Consider the following 21156-nt stretch of genomic DNA (forward strand, 5'->3'; position numbering starts at 1 on the left):
CAGCGCTTTGTGAGCACTTTTTTACAGCCTGGTATTAAAATGCCAAACAGGTATTCATCTGGACACCCCGTTTGGAAATAAAATGTTTCTAAGAATAATGTAGAACGTTGCAGGGGCAGGTCAATGTTAATTATGCTTTTTAATGTTTGATGAAACTCTGCCCAGAAAGATTTTATCACTCCCAAAATACGTGCCAGTGATTTGCTTCCCGAGCAGAATAACTCATTCTTAAGTATGAAAGTGGTAGTCTGGCAAAACAATTCAAAGCCAAGATTTTTATATTTATTTAAAGTGTCATTCAAGCTACCGAGCGTGCATGTCAACAAATCCAACTCAATGACCACGACGAACGCTCGAAAGTAGGCCTCGAGTTGGGATCGTTTTGTCAAAAGACTAAATGAAAATGATTTTCTTGATTTTACAGCCTCCTCTCGTTTGTCTTGGATGTTTTGCATTAGTTGGCTCACCCTCTGCAGACATTTGACTGCCAGTATTTTCCATATGTTTACAATTGGCTGGTTGTAGCCAACGGCTGAAGCACATAATACAGAAATCTTTCCACGTAATGGCTCTCGCGGTGTCACAGACACAGGCTGGTCTGCCCTGCTAATTACGGTGAATCGCTCCTCCGTCCCACTTGTTGATTCTGAACACATCCTGGAGGAGTACAATCACACAGGATGTCCCGGCTGGTTTGACTACCAAAGCTACACGCGAAAATAATCTCACATGGAAACAATTTTCTACGCACTGACAGGTCATAACATTCAAAACAGACGTTTTCTTCCCGTCGCTGTGGGCTGTAGCTCTGTGTGTGTGTGTGTGTGTGTGTGTGTGACCTGCAGATGGCTGTAGAGGCAGGAGAAAGCTGATTTAGCGAGAGCCGGTTAAGATGTGATCCTGATATGGCAGCTGGCCGGCCACCACTGAAATCACTGTTTTTTAGTGCGTCTCACCGTGATTGAGTGGGTTGCTGTCGTGATAAGTGGGTTGCCCTGGTGATAAGCATTCTGCCGACGGACAGAAGAGGAGGATGGGAGGAGAAGACGGGTTCGATAAGGAATCTGTCCAGTTATATCTGCAGTAGATGTCGACACCCATTTCTTCCTCTCTTCTTTTGGTTCTCCTTTTCTCTTTCGCCTCTCCTCTTGGTTCTAGTCTTGTCTCTTGACCTTTCTCTTTTTCTTCTCGTTGTTCTTGTCTCTTCTCCCTTTCTGTCTTCTATTGTTCTTCACTCCTCTCGTTTGCCATTTTGCATTCTCTTTTATTTTCCTCTTTGTGTTCTTGTTTTCTAATCTCTTCTTGTCTTGTGTCTCGTCTTGTTTCCTCTGCTTTTCTTGGTTCTCGTCTCTTCTCTTCTTTTTGCTCATTGTCCCGTGTCTTCTTCTCTTCTCTTGTGTCTCGTCTGCTCTCTCGTCTTCTGTTGTCTTTGTTTCGTTATCTTCTCTCCTTTCTTCATCAGGGATGCTATTGGACAGCGGATGAGGGTGGCAGGACCCTGATTGAGTCTGATTGGTCATAGCCAGGTCACCTCCTGGTCAGCACCAGTGTCTTTGAGGCTTCAGACTGTGTCCAATCAATTGAGTACTTGGGCCGCTGAAGACATGCACTAGAAATCAGTGAAACCATCACTCTGTTTGAACTCTGTCTCTTTGTCTGACTGTTTGATTGGGGTAAGCGTGTTTAAATGAAAGCGTGAGAGAGATGGAAAGAAGGAGATTGAATTGGGGGCCTGTGGTAGTGGGTTTGTGTGAGGCCGCTCTTCCACTCTTATTGTCGAGGTGGTTACGTGCCTTGTGTTTCAACTGAAAATACAAGAGTTGGCCATGAATCCTAAGTTTGCTTCCTCGCTTTTCTCTCTACCTTGGCACCCTCCTCTTCTGCCTCTCCTCCCTCCCTCCCCCTGGTTGTATGTAGAGGTTCCCATGGCAACGTTGAACCCATCCAAAGTGACACTTATGGAGGGGAAGCACGTGGATCTGTCCTGTACGACCTCCGGGGTGCCCTCACCTGAGCTGATATGGAACATGGCGCTGGTCTCCAACTATGAGGTCAGGTCACAAACACAACATTATAAATGTTTGGATTATGCATGTCGTATCACATTACTTACCTTACGTATTAATACTTTGAGAGATGAAACAATTTGTCGATTAAACAATTTGTCGATTTATTGGTTGACAGACCTTTTTTATTAATTATTAATAAGATTTATTGCATTCATTTATTAAACATACATGTCAAAGGTTTGTTCATGCTTCTGAGATGGGAGGAGTTTCGGCATTTCTTTGTCACACATGATAGTAAACGATAAACATAGGGTTCTTATAGTGTTGAAAAAGGTCATCTTGGGCTTCGGAAAATTATACTCCTCCTATTTATTTCCGATGTAAAAGATACCAAAAGAACTCCATCATGAAAATAAACATAATTTGCAGTCCTAGATACCTCACTGATACCACCGACATTTGATACCTGAGCTCAGCTCAGTTGTCAGAACACCAGCAAGTTCACCGTGCCAGAATGTATTCATTTAACTATTTCGCCAAGCAATGAGAGCCACATAACCTGCAGACACATTGCATTTCTCTTCTGTTCATGACTTTCAACTTGTACACTGGGGCAAGTGCATTTACAAGATCTACAACCTATCCACTTCTGGACCAGCCTTAATGTGAAGTCCTGCCTTATATATAAAGTGCCATGAATGTGATTTCACTGGTTGGATAAGCTGAACTCAATGCTTCATCCCAGATCACAAACATATTTAACTTGTATACTATCTGCTTACATTTAAAGGCCAAATCCGACCAAACCACGAGGGACTATTTGTCATGGCAGTTTCAACATTCATCCATGACAAATACAATATTCCTATTATCAAAAGTTATGTGACAATGAGTTAAAAAAAAAAAATCATATGTCTGTGCTAACATATGGATGTGTTTACCCACTCAGATCGAGACATCAGGCCAGATTTCGGTGCTACGACTGTCCAACCTGTCATCGCTGGACCACAACAGCAAGATCAGCTGCACAGCTGAAAACATCGTTGGAGAGAAAGAGTCCTCACTGCTGCTGGATATACTTTGTACGTTTGCCCCGTGGCAAGCAGTCGTAATTCAATGCAGATCGTTCATCAGTGCAGTCTCTAAAACAGATAATTAAATGTTCAGGAGGACAACTGTGTTTTGCATGCTTCGCTAGTTTTACCTCTGAATTGCTCTTTGCTCTTATCTTATGAACTGTTTCTATCTGGCACTGTTGCTCTCCAACACTTATTCTCTCTACTTCACTCAGTCCCTCCCAAAATCCTTAAACTGAGCGATGCCATCCCTGATCATCACTGGTGCATCCCCTTCAGCGTGGCGGGTAAGACAGACGTCCACATCATGTGCTGAAGCATGACATAACTCTACATCTTGAATAGTGTCACAGTGCATAGGAATCACAGCAACGAGGCGTATCATGTAAGAATCTGAACAATGAAAATCACAGAGTCTTCATTACCTTTCTAGGAAACCCAGAGCCGCAGCTACAGTGGTTTCTGGACGATAAAGCGGTGACAGAGGGGGTCTTCATCATGACCATGATTCATGACATCACAGAGAGGGAGTACCACGGCTGCCTGCAGCTGGACAGCCCCACACACCTCAACAATGGGCGCTACAAGCTCTCGGCCAAAAACAAATTTGGGTCAGATGAAAGGGAGGTGGAGGCTCACTTCATGCGCAAGCCCTGGGATGGTGAGGAGCGCAATGTTGTTTTTAGAAAATCATCATTCACTTTCTTCAAAACAGACAGAACTGAAACAATGATGCAATAAGTGTCATTATTATTACTATATGAATTCTTGAGTTATGGCAAAAATGGGTTTCGTCAGGTGACATGAACCTTTGACCACTAAAATGTGTTCATTAATTAGTTCAAGAGAAAGTGAAAGTGGACATTTGTAGAAATTCCCTCGCTTACAAGAAGTCGTGACGGACGGACAATCTGAAAACTGAAGCCGGGCTGTAATCACTTTACAGTCACTGTTCCAGGTCTTTTGTGCTTTTCTCAATCTCAAACTTTGCAGATTTGTTCCTCATTCTTTATGCCAAGATTGTGAATTTGTTACAGACTCACTGTCACACAATTCTGCTCAGTAAATAGGGAGTGCTTTCGACCATTGTCTGAAGAAGCCTCCTCTCCCTGATGCTGTCCCACAGCTTCATTGAGACAAAGGGAGCCATGCTGGCAGTTTTGTATCTGCAATTAGGTAGTCACCACCTTTAAAGATGGAGCTTTTATAACGAATAAATGTGGTATATTTACAGAGTACCAAGATGATGATAAAAAGAGACATGTGACATTCACAATATTCCTTGGCATGAAATAATTGTAGCTGTTGTGTGAAGAATATTAGTATGAACACAGGTAAAGTGTCTGCACATTGCAATGAAGCGCTGAAAACCTTTCTCCCCCCCTCAGGCAAAAGACTAACATGTCATAATCTAACATTTTACTTTAATCAAGTCTACAGTACTGTCCAAGAAGCATTTGCTCAAAGTGCATTTTCAAATGAAACCTGTGTGTTGTTGTCCTCATGTGCAGGAACGGAGAAGGAGCCTTACTACTATGGTGAGTGAAATAAATATCCATTGCTTCCAATGTTTTCATTAAATATGTTAAAAGTGTGAAATCCAACACATCCAGTTAATATTTATTGTGTGTTCATAGTGTCACTGTTCTCATGTCAATACATATTTCTGTCTAACATCTCATAATTTTCATCCTCAATCAATTGACTCAAATTACATTTTAGAAATCTTTCTCTTTCTCTTTTTTCTTTCAAGTTGCTGAGGGTGCGTTACATACCTACACATCCTTGCAGCTAGGGATTAGGGTTGTTGTTTGTCTTTTTCCCACACTGTGTCCCCAATGTTATTATGATTTCTTCCGATGTTGTGCATGTTAAATATATGTTGTCTGTTTTGTTTGTGTATTGTGTTTGGGTGATGAATATGTTTTTTTAAACAAGCTCAGAGAACAGGCATGACTTACAACAATATTTGTGGAATGCATGTCAAATAATTTACACTTTCATTATATTGATTTGTTTGGGAACTAATTTGTCTCCATTGTCTCTTTTCTCTCTTGCTGCTTCTCCAACACTGCCCCCCTCCTGCAGATCTAACCACAGGTACTGCCACGCCTTGTATTTGCTCACTCCCAGTTACAAACATTGCTAAGCCCCGCCCCCTTAAGTTATCATTTATACGCCTACCAAGCTTTCCGTTCTCGCACAGCACGTATTGTTGTTGCTTCTCATTTCCAGCCGATAGAAAGTGGATTTCGCCTGCTGAAATGACGACTCATGTGCTGCAATTAATCCAACGTTAGTTCGCTCCTTAAATGGGTTGAAAACTTTGTCTCCAGCTGTTTTTCTTTCATGCTTCCAGGTGACTTAAATGAGAACACCATAAAAGGTTGTACATTAAAATACATAAATAATACATTATCTCAGGCTAAAACCCTGAGGCTAAAGCTGTCCCTCTCAGGCAATACGTCGACGTAGAAAACATGTAAATAAAGAAACAGCATCGTTCTTGAATTGCAGTGCAGAGCTAGTTAGTCCTAATACGTATAAGGAAACCCTGATTAACAGCTGACCTTACAAGACTTTAGATTAACGCTTAATTCTTCGTATGTTTAAACATTGGGTCTTACTTTCAATGTTACAAGAGAAGAGCCTTTGAGGATGAGGGCCAACCGAAGTGTTTGGCAAATGTACCTCAGATATTAAGGCTGAGGGAGCTGAAAGAGATGGACTGAGCTGCTAACGTAGCGTTCAGGAAGGCCTCTCACCCAGAAACAAAGTGCAACGTAGGCTACTAACCACCTTGAGCTAAATTCACCCGCTGAACGAGCTGTTCAATGTGAACAGAAGAAGATGACCAACCAATCATAGGGAATCAAGAAAGTATACTAGGTCCTTCACTCCAGCAGCAAACTCTCTCTCTCTCTCTCTCTCTCGCTCAACAGAGGGCCCGCCTGTAGAACCCCCTGAAGACAGAGTCGCTGTAAGTCACGTATTACTGTTGTATTCTGTCTCTATTCCTTTGCTGATTGCCTCAGTCAGCTGTTGACTGTTTGGGCTTGTTTTCTTCTGTATATTTGCGTGACCTGTCGAGAAACACTGCAGCTGAATCTTTTTCATTTTTTTCCATGTTTGAAGTAATTGAATGAATCCAGCACGATACAAAGATACAGCAGTACTTAAAACAAGATGTATAAGTCTGTTTTCCAACGTCGCAGGTGTACGTGGTGGTGGGCATTGCTGCTGTCGCCTTCACCGGCTTCCTTATCATGTTGGTTATTCTGAAGTTCGGTGGGAACTCAAAGTTTGGCATCAAAGGTAAGACTCCTGACCCGTATCTACATTGGTGGTTTCCAACTTTTGGGGTGACTAAATGAATACACTGAATGAATCCCCCCCCAAAAGATGATGGCGATTTATTGTTTGTGGACATTGATGGCTTCATGGATACATCAAAAACACATTTTAAAAGATTGATCCAAAATCACCTGCTCTCACTTGTAAATTGACTACAAAGTTAAGTTGCTAATGTTTACAAGCCCTGAGGTGCAGTTACATATGTTAGCTTCATGACGCAGCACATTAATGCAGGAGTATGAATCCAGCTTCAGTCTCACTTGTGGGAGACCTGGTCATACGTGTTCACATTACATATATATTGTACATTTTCAACAGGTAGTAATACTAATAGGACCAATCTGGGAACAACATTATGGGATAGCGTCATTTGTCATGTTCAGGATATGATGAAAATAGCTCAAATTGTGTATTTGTGGTTGCACAATAAATCTACTGAAATATGCAGACCATTATGTGTCCATGAATCCATCCCGTTGAGGTGGAAACAGCTGCTGTTTGAAGGAGGTTCATCGGGTGATTAACATGCATGTCGACTAAGCTGAGCTCCTCTTTGTCGTGTTGATGTTAAACTACTGCGGTGACTTCTCTAATGGCTGTGTAACATGTCACTAATCTATTCTCTTTTATTTGTCGCGCTGACTTACTGAGACTAATTTGTCTCTGGTTTTGCTCATTTTGATGCTTTGTGGAAAGGTCCTCATACCTTGTGCACTAACAACACCTCCATCACTCCTTCCTTTTCTACATAACGATGGGAATGCTGTTTTTTAAAATGTAGATGTGTTCAATGCGCAGCTAAAACACTGCAAGATCGTCGTTATTTTCCACTGGCTCATTTTCGGTTGTCAAAGGGATTCAAGTTGAAACTCGGCTTTACGAAAATCCCAAGATACAAAAGCTTGGTATAGGAATGGTTTTCTGTGCCTTCTGTTCAATTCAGTCTTTTGATTTGTGCACGTCGGTTACAAAAGCAAAAATGCATTAATATAGATAAGCAACCCAAGAATTACAAATTCTGAGGAAGTCTTTTTATGCTTTAAAAATTTTTTTCGCCGCTTGAAACATTAGCATTTGATGCAGTGAAATGTGTGTGTGTTAGTGTGTGTGTGTGTGTGTGTGTGTGCGTGACTCTTGTTTGCACTGTTGAAGTGCAGTATTTTGACCTTGATTGATTTATGACCCCTCCAGGGCGGAGGGGTGCAAGATAGATGAAGCAGCTAGTACAGACATTGTGTGTGTAGGTGTGTGTGTGTGTTTGTGTTTATATTTATGGTCTCCTGTGAGGTTTCTTCTTTCTCCAGGAGAGGTGAATGAGGTTGCTCGGAAGGAAATAATCTCTCTAATGCCTCTCTGCATTCCCCTATATATCAGGAGTTGTGATTGAGCATGTGTTCTTGTACGACTAAGCATTTTTCCATGTGTGTGCGCTTCTTTTCGTGTGTAGGATGTTAGGTCACATTACGGGTTTGCCCTTCTGATTGCTCCCCTCGAGTCGACTTCCTCTCTGCTGCGGTCCTGTCCTCGTGCTCCACATACATCCAGTGTATGTGCCCTGCAGCATGTTGACATTGAGTGTGTGGAGAGAGAGACTACGACAGCATAGGAGGGCCATCGTAGGCAAAAAGAATAATAATTGCGAAGCTGGTGGAGAGGGTCATATGCAGAGAGATAACCCCCTTCTGAGATTAAAGTAAAACATAAACCACGAAGGGGAAGAGGGGGGGCTTTCCAGACACTCAGACACAATAATCTGTGGTTCAACCCACGCAGTTAAGTCGTCTGGGTCGCTTTCCCTTCAGACAAACTGACAGTTGGACATGGTCCCAAAAGAATTGTTCCTACTCAAAAATCGTTGTTGGATTTAATTTGAGCTGTGCTGAAATACAAGACGCACTTTGTGCAGTCAAAGATAGAAGATGGTGGTCTTTTTACAATATTAGTATTTATTTATGTTGATAAAAGGACATCAATGAAAATGTGAATCATTACCATATTAACACTATGGAGCAACAGAAAGCAGACGGATGGTGTTACTACGGCTTTGCACTCATAAATGTATGACGTTATAATCTTGAACTTTAATCTCGGAAATTAAGTTTTTCCGACAACCTCCCCCAGTTCCATAATTCAAACTTTTGGACTGTGCAATGGCTCTAATACGCTGCTGTAGAGACAGTGGAGTCCGTATGGATGAGCAGAGTCTGAGAGCTGTGTGTAATCCACACAACGACTGTGCCCACACTGTTTGAAACCTCCACATGTTTCCTAAACTGACTAAAGTTCATTCACAGGAAAATATCTATTTATACAGCAGCAGAAGTCAGCACACTACCAGCGCTAAATAAATCTTACAGCACTTTGTCATAAAAACATCGTTTTCCAAATTCTAAATATGTGCACGGATGCATTTGCATACAAACGCACACACACCTACACACACACTTACACACACACACACACACACACACACACACACACACACACACACACACACACACTCACACAGTACTGACGATGACACTGAACTTGTGATCAGAAAGCGGTGCATGTGGATGGTCTTGCAATGAGGTTCAGTTTCGTGTAAAAAGACCGTTCGCCGTGCAGACGGAGGACTCAAGGTGTGAGGCTCTCCGCCTGAGCCACGACTGTGCAGAGAGGCTCGTACCTCATTGAACAGGTGTGCATGAGAACGCCACAGCTCGTCTCACTGACTCAGAGTTGCTGCCCATCTCTCTCTGCCAGTTGAGTAAAAAGCTGTGCCTGCTTTACATTATTTATGTCGACTGCATTATTATGCTCCTCTCTCATCAATAACACATGGGCAACATTTTGTACAGGTCGCTTCTCACGATCTCCTCGCTGCTTCTCGACACTCAGGATGTGTATACTGTGTGCATGTTGTTGTGTTGGCAGATGTAAGATTAACCATGTGGGTAGCGATGGTGTTTCTTGGAGATTCAGTGTTGCTGGAATACTGTTCATCTTGCTCGTTTTTGCTCTTGACGTGCAAAACCGATCGTGTGATTGGACCGCTGGGGATGGCAAACAACCACCAAAACAGCTCTTTCCACGTATTTTAATTTCTTTTTCTTTTCTGTAATGGCAGTTCTGCGTATTTACAGTTTACAGTGTGATGAGGCGCCGAGTGCTCCTCATTTGGCGTTTTATTTTCCTGGAAAAATCATGAATTTAAGGTGAAATGCAGCTCTCGTTACTGTCAGTTACACACACAGTGGAAGAGTTGCAGGACAAATACCACAAAGACCAACCGTCAGATCCTACATTTAAGAGTTCTGCTACTTTGCAAATAGATGTAAAATTAATCATTAATATAACTCAAGTAAGAAAACAAAAACATTTACTGAAGAAAAATAATATTCCTCTAAAATACCACATGAAGACACCAATACCTTGGGGAAGGTCTCAGAAACCCCCTTATTGTCAACTTACACCCGTTGAGTGCTGTGTGTCTAGTTTGTGTTCTTAAAGGTTCATGAAATACACATTTTTATAATAAGCAGAAATAAGATTTATTTTGCATTCTTTTTTGTTGTTGCCCAAATCGGTCCATAGAACCCTGCTGTGAACTATTTGGAGTGGGTGCTTATTACATTTAAATTAAATATATTGCAGAGCTTTGAGGTTCGCGTCACCGGGTATAGCGGTATCGTCTCTGGACAGCCAATAAGACCACAAACCACGCAATTGAGTAGCTGCTTAAAAGTTTTTAAAAAAGAAGAAAAAAAAGGGATTATAGTATTTGGATATAAACCTGAGAGACTTGAAACAAAAAACCCTCCCATGCTTTATAATCGGTGGGATGTCACTTTTGTTCATAGGCCAATTTATTAGACACATTAGGCTACACTTTATCTGATCAATACAACTTTCCATTTAGATGAAGGAAGCAACTAGACTGCCTGAGTCTTGGCCTGAAATACCACATTAAGGCTGCATTTTACCTAACAGCATGTGGGCTTGTATCCTGGATATGTTCCTTTTGCCACAAATTGGCTCACAAGGAAGGTCATTTTGTGAAGTCCAAATGCAAGCAGCTGTTGTTTACAATGAAGTGTGCGAACAAGTGAATGATTGTAGTGAAGTTTTATTTATTGAGGAAGTCATCTTTGAAATGGAAGTCAAAGAGAAGTACGAATGCTGTACGAATGTTGGACGCTGCAAAAATGATCAAATTAAAATGATTAGGGCTCCGAGAAACTGGCTGGCTTAAATAAGGCCTGTTGGAAGCTTGACAGTTTCCACAAAATTACACACAACAACCTTTTCCAAAGAGACAGCGGCTTCCTGGAGGAGAAAACAGACGAGACAGTGGAGGCAGAGCGGGTAGGAGTTACCTCAGCAGCATCTATATGTGTTCATGCCCTCGAAGCAGCTGTAAGGAGGGACGCGTCAACACAAACCGGAGTCCTGATGCTCAAACAAGATGGAAATGTCAAGGCAGGAGGGGAAGAGGGAGGGGGGGTGAGGGAAGGGGGGTTGCGGAAGAGAGAGAGTGAATGCTAAAATTGACATTTGACAAGAGAGCTAGAAAAAAAGAGAGCAAGAAAAACAGGGATCAACCCAGCAAGAGAGAGAGGGGAAAGAGAATAGCTAGAAAGACGATGTTAGAAACACAGAGCAAGACAAAAATACAAATATAAACTGAGAGGAAAAGGGAAAAAGGAGAAATTTCTCCCTTGTCCACTTATCAATGATTCATCATGAGACCAGGTTTCAGTTTTTTACACTGCTCCATCCATCCCTCTCTCTCTCTCTCTCTCTTGCAAAAACAATCTCTTCGCTGCTGATCGATCAATATGACACCCTCAAGGTCAGCAGGGCTTCATCCTGGGGCCGACCGAGCGTGCTCATTATTCCCACCACTTCCTCCTATACTCTTCAACCTCCTCTCTTTCTTCGCCCTCTCCCTGCTGAAAAGCAGCTTTTGCCTCCAGCTCTTGAGGTTTTTTTTTCCGAAGAAATCCGCTCGCCCACAACACTTTTGAAAGAAGGAAGCAAAGGCTGAATGAGTTGAGCCACAAACTGAAGAGGCTGGGAAAAAAACTCTCTGATTCTGTATTTAGACTTGAGCCGAGTATCAAACCTCGAAATGTGTCGGCACAACTATGGTATCAGCGTCAGATTCTTAGACATATTTTTAGATTTAACATGTAGATTTAAGTTATAATATTGGTCATTTTAGATTGTATTTTACGCAAAGTGTGTGCGGCTGCTTTGTGTGAAGACAAAATTGTACATTGATGCATTCAGCCAGGTTTGACTCATTTTTCACATATCACCAGAAAGGTTGTTCAGCCCAGTGGTGCCAGTTAGTAGGGGGCTTGCTCTTTTTGACAGGGGTCCGGTAAAAGCGAGTCATTTATTTAAGACATTTGAAAAAATAAAGAACTGTAAAAAAGTCTGACAAATAATCTAACAAAGAGAAGTCCTAGCATGTTGTAATGCTGCACCAACAACAATAAAGACAGTGAATTTAGTTAAAATTAATATAAAAGTTTATTGAAGTTAGGATTGTCGACTGCCAGGAGATTCAAACCTGCGAAAAAACATCACATTGTCTTACAATGGTCACCTCCATACACTTTGAAAAAAGACTGTGAAAGTAAAAGCAGGCAAAGTTGCTCCCATGTTGCATTGAACTATCGTTTCTGGGAGTCCATCTCAGGTGCTCCATCTAAAAAAAAAATCTGCATACAAGCTGTCAGGCTCTTCTGTGAGATCTGTCTGGACCTATTGAAGAGTCGTCACATAAGTGTCATAACAGTTATTGCAAATTAAAATGAAGTGCATGTGTAAATAAACTGCTTCTAGGTGAAAACATAATAATCACGCACATGGTCTCTATGTGACAGGCACTTGACATTTTCAAATCAATATATTAAAGGAACAGTTTCGTTTTTATTTGACAAATTAGTGTTGAGTTAATTATTACAAGTCAACCCTAAAATGATCCGTTACAGTCGAAATTTTTTATTTTATTTTGTAAAGCCACTTCAGGTGGGTGAGGACATCTGCCTGGAGGTGGATGGCGGCACGGTGTGTGGAAAGGCCCCTCGCCACAGGGGCCAGGAGTCAGCCAGCTGGTTGGCAACCTGCTGACATTACAGATGCAGATCACATCAAGCTCAGTATTTAATTTAAAACCGAGCTAAACCTAAAAGCAATCATTTCTTACCTGTCATCATCACATTCTTACTGTCTCTTTGCAAACTAACTACACAAGCCGTTGGTATCGCTTTGGTTGCGATTACCTCACTGATTGCTTCAGGGCAGGTGTCAGCCCTCCAATTAATGGCTCCATGTCAAGACACTTCTCTCCACCTAAAACAATCAAATATTCATATATTTCATACAGTAGTATACTCAGCTCGGAGTCAGATATGTATTAATCAATTATAAAATGAAAGTCCCTGACGATCCGGCTGCTTGGCGGGTAACACATACCGGGGATCTCCAAAATATCATCCATCGTTGTTTTCATCAAATTCAGTCATATTTATCATCTTGAAATCATAACAAACTGTCATGGCAATACATCTAATAGTTCACATTTTGGTCTTGAAAAGTAACCGGTGGTCAGATTACCAGACATTAAGGTATTGGCACCCAAATCAGAAAATATGATCACTATGCAGCCAAAGTTTCATGTATTTTAGTTAGTGTCTGTGTGTGTGTGTGTGTGTGTGTGTGTGAGAGAGAGCCTTGAGGGCCCGTTTAAAGATCAGTGCAGTAGGACGTTAGAATGACACCTGTCAGGATGAACTCACTTTCGTTACAGACGTTTCCTTGGCAACTGGAAGAACTTGTCTTCATGTCAGCGACCTGAAGCAGCAAGAACCGAAGTCCCCGAAGAGCTGCACTCAGACTGTAGATGAACTGAATGTGAAAAACATAACTTAAAATGTGAAGTTTTTTAGAAGGTTTATATTCAGAGCACCTGACAACAAAGGCACAGACAAGATAATAACTTATTTAGCAATAATTCAGAACATGTAGAACATAATGGGGTTGGATGGCTAGACAATAAGGCCCAGGCTCTCCTGGTGTTTATCGTTTCACTTTGCGTCCTCATTTGAGGAACAGTCGTGTTTGTTTGCAGATTTTCTTGTTGACAGCCGAGGAAGAAAAGTCCAAATGTCTACGGTGGATCCTGAGGCCAGTGATTGTGTCAAGTGCTGTGAAAATGGAAAGTGCTGGACCTTGTCCGTACGCGTGCCTCCATCCATCCGTTTTATTTTCGTACAAATTGTACTTCACAATTAATTGTTTTAATAATTTTGCCACATTCATTTCTGGTGTGCTCATTTCTATCTGGACATATTTTAAAATTCAGATTTAGTTTGATAGTCTTTTGTCATAAAAACTAAATATCTGTGTTTATTATAATGTAAAGATCCAGTTGCATGTGTTGCTATTATAGTTTTGTTGACCACACATTTTTCGGGACCTTTTTGATGACATTCAACGTGACGTCTCCTTCTAGGTTTTTATGTGAATATTCTTGTAATGTTGCAGCAAATTTTGCCTAAATGTTCTTTTAATTTGTCTATCATCTGTGGTTCTATAAAGTGTCTTGATTATGCTGAATCTATTCAACAGGCACCAGGTAATAGGTTTAAAAACACCACTCACTGCCCAGCCATTGGTTTTTACTTTAGGTTATAGGACATGAAAGACAGTTTTGAAAATGTCACGTTTCTGCAGAAATTGGGTTCCAAATAAATGTGACGAAGTTGATGCACTTTATTTTGAAAGGGTAAAGTGTTGGTGGTCGCTATGATATGGTCTTTCTCTACTCCTTCTTTGTCAGGCGGGTCCACAGTGATGCCGCACATCATTTCCTGTCTTGTATTGGTCAGCTTGACCTTTGCAAAAGGTCAGAGTTGTGAGAAATTGGATAGTTGAAACTGGGAGCGGCGTGTGGGAACAGGACATTTTGTATACGGACTATTTGTGCCGGGCGCAGAGGAAAATGATTACAGAGCAGCTGAGTAGTTCAAATGTGTATTTTGAAACACAAAGGGTTTTTAAATTTGATCATTCTCTGCTTCAAAAAGGAAGCACTTAAAAATGTCCAGTGTGACCTTGTTTGATTCTCCCGTTGATAACATGCTTATCAGAGGACATTAATGGACTTTCAATGGTCATACAAGGAAACCAGGGGTCCATGATCAGAAGATGCATTAACTCCACATGCATCTGCATATTTAGGACATTACAGATACTAAAGTCTGGAGAGTGAGGTTTTCTGGCGGCAGCTGTAATTTATTAATGGAAATCATTTCACTCTAATGTTATTTTCAGATGGCTGAACGTAGATCAATGGTTTGACTGTCGTGTAATTGCTACATAAACAGGGCTCATATCTAATTGTTGGAAAGTATTCTATAAAAATAACATCAGCATGACTGTTTCTCAAGTGTATCCTGGGATTTTCTTGTCAGGACAACTAATCCTGTCGATGTCATGGTTCCTCTAAACACCACTTAACCCAACAAGCAACAACAAAAGATTTCATCTGTGAGAAGAGAAATATGACATGGAAGAAAATCCTTTTTTATGACATTTTAGATTCTGCCATTGTTACATGGAGGCCATCGGTTAACACATATGCTCGTACATTATAACACGTGAATCACAACAGAGCTTTAAATATTGTGAAGAAACAAAAGCTGCTTTCCAAACCCCTCTCTATAAAACACACTGGGGGAGACACACTGTGTATTAGTGTCAACGTATTTGATAGCAGTTCAAATCATGTTGATTTGGTGTGTACCTTGGAGTTGGACAGAGTAATATCAATTGTGAATCTAGCTTTGGGTCCCTTTGTGAAGTTATTTTTCATTAGCTGTCAACATTTGAAGCACGAGTTAAATCTAACAAAAATGCAAATGAGATCCAAACTTGTCGCTGAAAAGGCAGAACTGAACTTTTTAGTGGGTAGGTCATTTTTTTGGGAATTAACCTGAACATAAGATGAGATGACAACTTTCAATTAAAACAACAACAAAACAAGAATATTCAAGCAACTACATCTTTTGTTCTAGGGCACACCTACAACGTTGAGTACCGTTTCTCTTTTACAGCTGTAGCGGTCTGTCACATCAACACACCTGGCAGAGGACTCCAGCAGCCTCCGAGGTGCTCACGCCACATCCGGTGTCCCCGGCACCACATTCTACCACAACGACTCACACACAGACACACAAGGCTAAAGCAATACCAGGCTGCTAACTCAAGTTTTAAAATACATATATAGTACAGTCAATAGTTCAATATTTTCCGTTGAAAAGTACTTAAGTCGAAGTATGACGTAACATTAAATAGAATTATTCAAGTAAAGTACAAGTACTTTAATACTGTACTTGAGTATAGTACTCACAGTCGTCCTCTCCATCATTGCTTCTGTCAGATTAGGGTCAATATCATGTCATTTCTAGTCAAAAGTCATATTATTCAAGCCATCAGACCAAGTTATGCGAGTCCACATCTATTTGTGTGTGCGGACATGTATACGTCCGTGTAATCCGTGTTTTTCAAGGTCCCGCCAGTCGCTCGCTAAATGCCACTGCTGCCAGAAAGTGTGCTCATGCTGCATCAACGTGCCTTTTCCTTGGCAGTCCAGTGAATGTCTGTATGATAGGGTCTATGTTAATGAGGCTTTAGATATCGATCAGCACCAAGTGCTGCTGCACTCGGGAAGATACTCAAGTGAGCACGAGACAAACCAGGCGCACACTAAAGTCCCCAGTTTTCCTGAATATGTATGAGAGTTGGCAACGATGCATGCCAATATCATTTACTGTGTCTGGCTGCTTTTGTGTTGTTAATTTGTGAAGCATTTTCTGCACAGCAGGGAAGGAGAGAAAAGAGAGGGGGAGAGAGAGAGAGAGAGAGCACCAGTACTGAGCGATTGGGAGCAGCACTATAACAGATAGAGGTTTATTGATTGATCAATTGATCGTTTGCTTCTCCAGACTTCCCATCTCCGCCTAATGCTAAGTTCAGCAGCTTGTGTGTGTGTGTGTGTATTTGTTTGTGTGTGTGTGTGTGTGTCTTCTGCATCCAAACAACAAATGGATGCAACAGATAAAGGGGGGAAAATGGGCAAAATAGAAAGAAAGTCCTCTGTGAATAACTGTGTGTGCGTGTTTTCGTGTGTCGGTCCTTTTTTCCCCCCCTGATACATAAACATGTTCATACTTGCATGTCTGGTAAAGTCTTACTCTTCCTAACAACTAAATCATCTTTATTACTTGTCCTTGAAACTCCAGAGACACAGACGACACATTCATCACTGGTTCTTTAAAACCAGTCCGCAATCTGGAGCCGACATGCCCAGAAAACACAACCATCATATTTCCTGAGAATCATGGAAATAAAACAGATGTTACAAAGAATACAGTCTACATGATGACATGTTGTGTGATGTGTGTATGTTGAATAATCGCACATTCAGAAGGTCACATCACACAAATCGATTTAAAGACAATATCTTTACGTGACTATCTATATGTCTAAGGTGAGGAGTATCGACAACAATAACTACAGGATTAGTTCAACTATACTCTCAAATTACAAAATGATTACAAAGAGTCAGCCAATCTTGAATTCAATTATTGAGCAACACGCATCACCATTTCTTTCACTGTTCAGAAAACATCAAAATAAAATATAACTCATTAAATATTAAGGATGATGTTTAAAAGATTGTATTACATATCTTATATATGTATCTAAGTGGCAGAATTACTATTATGCTAAAGTCTGTATTCCTCATCAAGGGGTTAATGGAAAACAGAGAAATGAGAAGTCCACATACATCTACTGGTTCTGAATTATGCCTGTTGGGTCCGTTTGTATATTAGTTTATGAGAGGAAATATTTGTATGGACGAAACATCTCAAGTGGCACCACTACATTAGTGATATGCAAGACTTGTTTGTCGGGACGGCTGATTTATTTCAAGAGGTTTCTTGAGAACATGAGAGGAAAGGATTCCAAATTGAAATTCAATACACTGGCTGGAAGATGGTGGGACGTGGTTGTGTGTGAGGCGAGCAAGAGTGTGAATCTTGGTGTGTGAAGGATGAAGAAAAAAAGAGGACCACATGTATGTGACAGTGAAATGACATGTGAGAAACAGAGAGAACGCTTTTCATTGCCATGTGTTTGTGTCTGAAAGGGAACAAAAAAAATACAGAAACAGATACTTCATTACATTTCATTTAGCTAATGCTTTTATCCAAAGCAACTTACATTCATGCACCGTATACACAGCTGCGGGGAGCAATTTAGGGTAAGTATCTTGCTGAAGGACACATCAACTAGGGCTAGCACAGCTGGGGATTGAACCAGCGATCCTCTGATTGAAAGACGGACCTGCTAATCACCGACCCTCAGTCGGCCGAATACCTCAGCCAATACTGTGTGTTGGTAACCTCTGAGAGCATCCGATTGGATTTATTACTGTGTTTCTAGAAGTGCCGTCCATGGCCCCGTGCCAGACCGGCCATTGGGCTGAGCGGTGCATGGGCTTCTTAGCAGACATACGACAACTGATTCAAAATACTCAAGAAATCAAGAAAAAAGCAGTCAGAAGCCGACATGCACAGAAAAGCAACTGTATGTCCTGAGTTTAAACGGACATATTGTACTTACAAATACAGTCCTTATAATAAGAAGAAATATGTGCTGTATATGTAATCATGAGTAATCTTTATTGCTCCATACATGTGAAAGAAAACACATTTGCGTAGGAGCTGTATCACACAAATGAGTTTCGTGAAATGCATATTGAAATCAGTTAGCATGTCATAATTATTTTCACAATCAATCGTTACATTATTTACTTCATTCATTTATCTGGTATTTGGTTTATTAATGGTCTGAAAACAGTTCCAGAGTCCAAGATAATATTTTTTCCAATTGTTCATTAGAAGATATTTAGAAAATCAGCAAATATCCACAAACCAGAGAATATTTGGCATTTGTCAAAGCCTTATCATTGATCACGACGAGTGAAGGAGGAACATTTATGTTGGAGCGAGTGAGGTTGAAATGTGAACGTTGTTCAGTGTTGCATTAGCACATGTTCCTGCTGAGGTCAGCATACGTAGCTTTGACAGAGAGTCTGTCATCGTTGTCGGGGTGGAGCGAGTCTATTTAGAGTGAGAGACAACACATGAATCTGTGTGGGAGATGCACACAGAACATGCGTACAGTGTATGTGTGTGTGTGTGTGTGTTCGTAGTTGTCAAAAGGTCTGTAGCGTGACATGGGGCGACGTCCGTCGCCCGTTGCATGCTGTTGCCACGGCAACCTGCGTCATTGCCGACCAGCGCTGCTTAAAACTAAATCATTACCACGAGAGTTTGGGAGGGGAGTGAATCACTATCTTCAGACGCACGCACACGGTGCAACACCTGGGACACAGAGAGGAGCAGACAAGAGACGTCAAATCGTAAAGCGTGGGTTTATCACTGCAGAGTTATAATAGAGACGCTGTTTGCCCCATTTACTGGCTCTGTTGATGAAAGTGAGTCAGTCGTAACTCACTGTGATTGGCAGCCATATGTGACGTCGACATTGCTTTTCGACGTCGATATTGTGTCATTGAGTTCAGTCGGTGTGTTGCTTTGAGACGACGAGCATCACCAACGTTTCACATGCAAGTGTCCTAAATGTATTTCTCCTGAAATATTTAGCAGCGGCTGCTGGTATGAGCGATATTTAACAGGTGCTGGATTATAACGAGAAATATTAAGTAAATAATGCCTGCGCACAAAAGTAACTGTATGTTTGATTTGATTTGATGAAATGTCTGAAAACACGAGGCCATTATCACTTCGGGGACTTCTTTTCTTCAGTTTGGTCCTCATAAAGCTGGATTAGGGTTATTTTGCTATTCGTTGTTGCGAGTGTCGTCTTTCTGTAACTTTTCTGGGCTGATCGAGGCATTGTCGCAGTTGAGAAGTTTCGACCTGACACCGTCCTGGCTTCTGCTAAACGCATGCACCATCACGTGGAAACCTTCTGCGATACCAATGAACCTCTTCGTCCTTACCTTCCTCCGCTGAGTCCCACTGGGCACCGACACAAGTATTCAGCTGAGTCTTTGTATCGTGGTGTCGGGGTACATATTAAAAGCCCAACGTGTCTCTGGTGGATTATGAGGTCACTGTGTGAATCTCAAGGAGCGTTCCTCAAGGGGGACATCATGTTTTTTTGTCTTTGTGGTCACTGCCGAGTGGTCGTACAGTAAGAGTTACTGGAACGTTTTAATTTGTTCCTTCGTTACTCTGCAAGTTTTGATTTTTACACAAAAGAGAAATGACACTTGCAGTTTAAGGGGGAAAGCAGATTGTTTTTGGCTCGCTTCACCCTGTCCTTTATCATAAAGTGTCAGCTTCCTGGATGGTTTTCTCCTGACAGCCTCAGCCATTACTTGCCCAGTCTGACTTTATTTCCACTGCACAAGCTCCCTAATTACACATCCTTCTTCCTTGCCAGCAGTGGTGGAGATATAGTTTGGGGAAAGGACATAGCAGCTACTGTACAAGTAAACACAATCTGGACGAATTCCTCAGTATTGTGTGTTTATTCATTAGTGCTGTTTTTCAGTTTCAATAAGCAAACAGAGATGCTAAAAGAGGATGAGCATCACCTCTATCCCAGACTCTCTGTGGCCCCCATTAGTTTGTGATCGGAGCAACAGAAGTTACCCCGGAGCTCCAACACTAATCATCTGAGTCCACGCAGCATTCATAAGATAAATGCAGATTTACATCCATATAACACATCTGCAGCACCTCAAGTATACAAGGGATCTTAATATCTAGTACCCACAGAGGAAGCAAGAGAGTGTGGTCCTTATGCACGACAGAAAGTAAGGGAGTGGTGTTGGTTGGTGGTTTGAATTTCATGCCGGAGACCGGTGTGTCCCGTCACACAGGCGGCGTGGTCGCGTAATTAGCATTCGACGCAAAAACCTGCGTACTTCAACCAAAATGTGAACGTTGGGAATGTAATACACATGGAGCACCACTGAGAAGCTACATAACGACAGAACCACGTGGACGAGAAAATGACCTCCATTGTTAAACCAAATGTTAAAATCTGAATAGCTGCATGAGTTGGCTTGTATCCACTCTAAAACACAGTGGGGGACCGAGCAAGGCCAAACAGCGAGTGGAGTCCAGATTATTAGAAGCCTTTTTTCCCTCCGTGTAGCTATAGGCACGGAGGAAATCAAAATAAAAGTAATTAAGACCCCAAAGATATAAAGTTACATTAAATAAAACCTAAATCACCGCCGTGACACATCGGGAATTCCACTCTTATTCCCTTTTTACCTCTATACTCCTATCTCTCTCCCCTCATCTGTTTGATGTTTAGCGAGACATGACTCACTTACCTACAACTGTCCAACACACAAACTCTGGCTGCAGGTGTTTGGGTGACATTTCTCATTTTCTCTCATATTTGTAATGCGTTTAGACTTTCAGCCAGCAGAGAGGTTTCATTTATTTTGGCCGGCTCAGCACCTGTCGTACAATGACAGGTCGGTAACGTGAACACACATAAGCCTCCAACTCAGATAAGGCTGTTGTGTTTGGCTGGCACAGACTCCCCCAGTGGCATGTTAGGTGTTGGTATCAGTCCGTGGCTTTCTTGAAGAAACATGTGAAGGA

At 41.5% G+C, this 21156-nt stretch overlaps 1 protein-coding gene across 1 annotated transcript in view; it reads left to right on the forward strand.

Annotated features, from left to right (window-relative positions):
* Nucleotides 1-21156, forward strand: part of ntrk2a (neurotrophic tyrosine kinase, receptor, type 2a) — a 78480-nt gene that overhangs the window by 13773 nt on the left and 43551 nt on the right. The window contains exons 6-13 of the mRNA XM_056418847.1: nt 1918-2051; nt 2959-3091; nt 3301-3372; nt 3519-3760; nt 4605-4623; nt 5174-5185; nt 6028-6065; nt 6301-6400. Coding sequence (XP_056274822.1) covers nt 1918-2051; nt 2959-3091; nt 3301-3372; nt 3519-3760; nt 4605-4623; nt 5174-5185; nt 6028-6065; nt 6301-6400 — 750 coding nt within the window. The remainder of the gene's footprint in view (nt 1-1917; nt 2052-2958; nt 3092-3300; nt 3373-3518; nt 3761-4604; nt 4624-5173; nt 5186-6027; nt 6066-6300; nt 6401-21156) is intronic.

Source organism: Pseudoliparis swirei, chromosome 7, assembly GCF_029220125.1.
Source record: "Pseudoliparis swirei isolate HS2019 ecotype Mariana Trench chromosome 7, NWPU_hadal_v1, whole genome shotgun sequence".
Classification (NCBI taxonomy): Eukaryota; Metazoa; Chordata; class Actinopteri; order Perciformes; family Liparidae; genus Pseudoliparis; species Pseudoliparis swirei.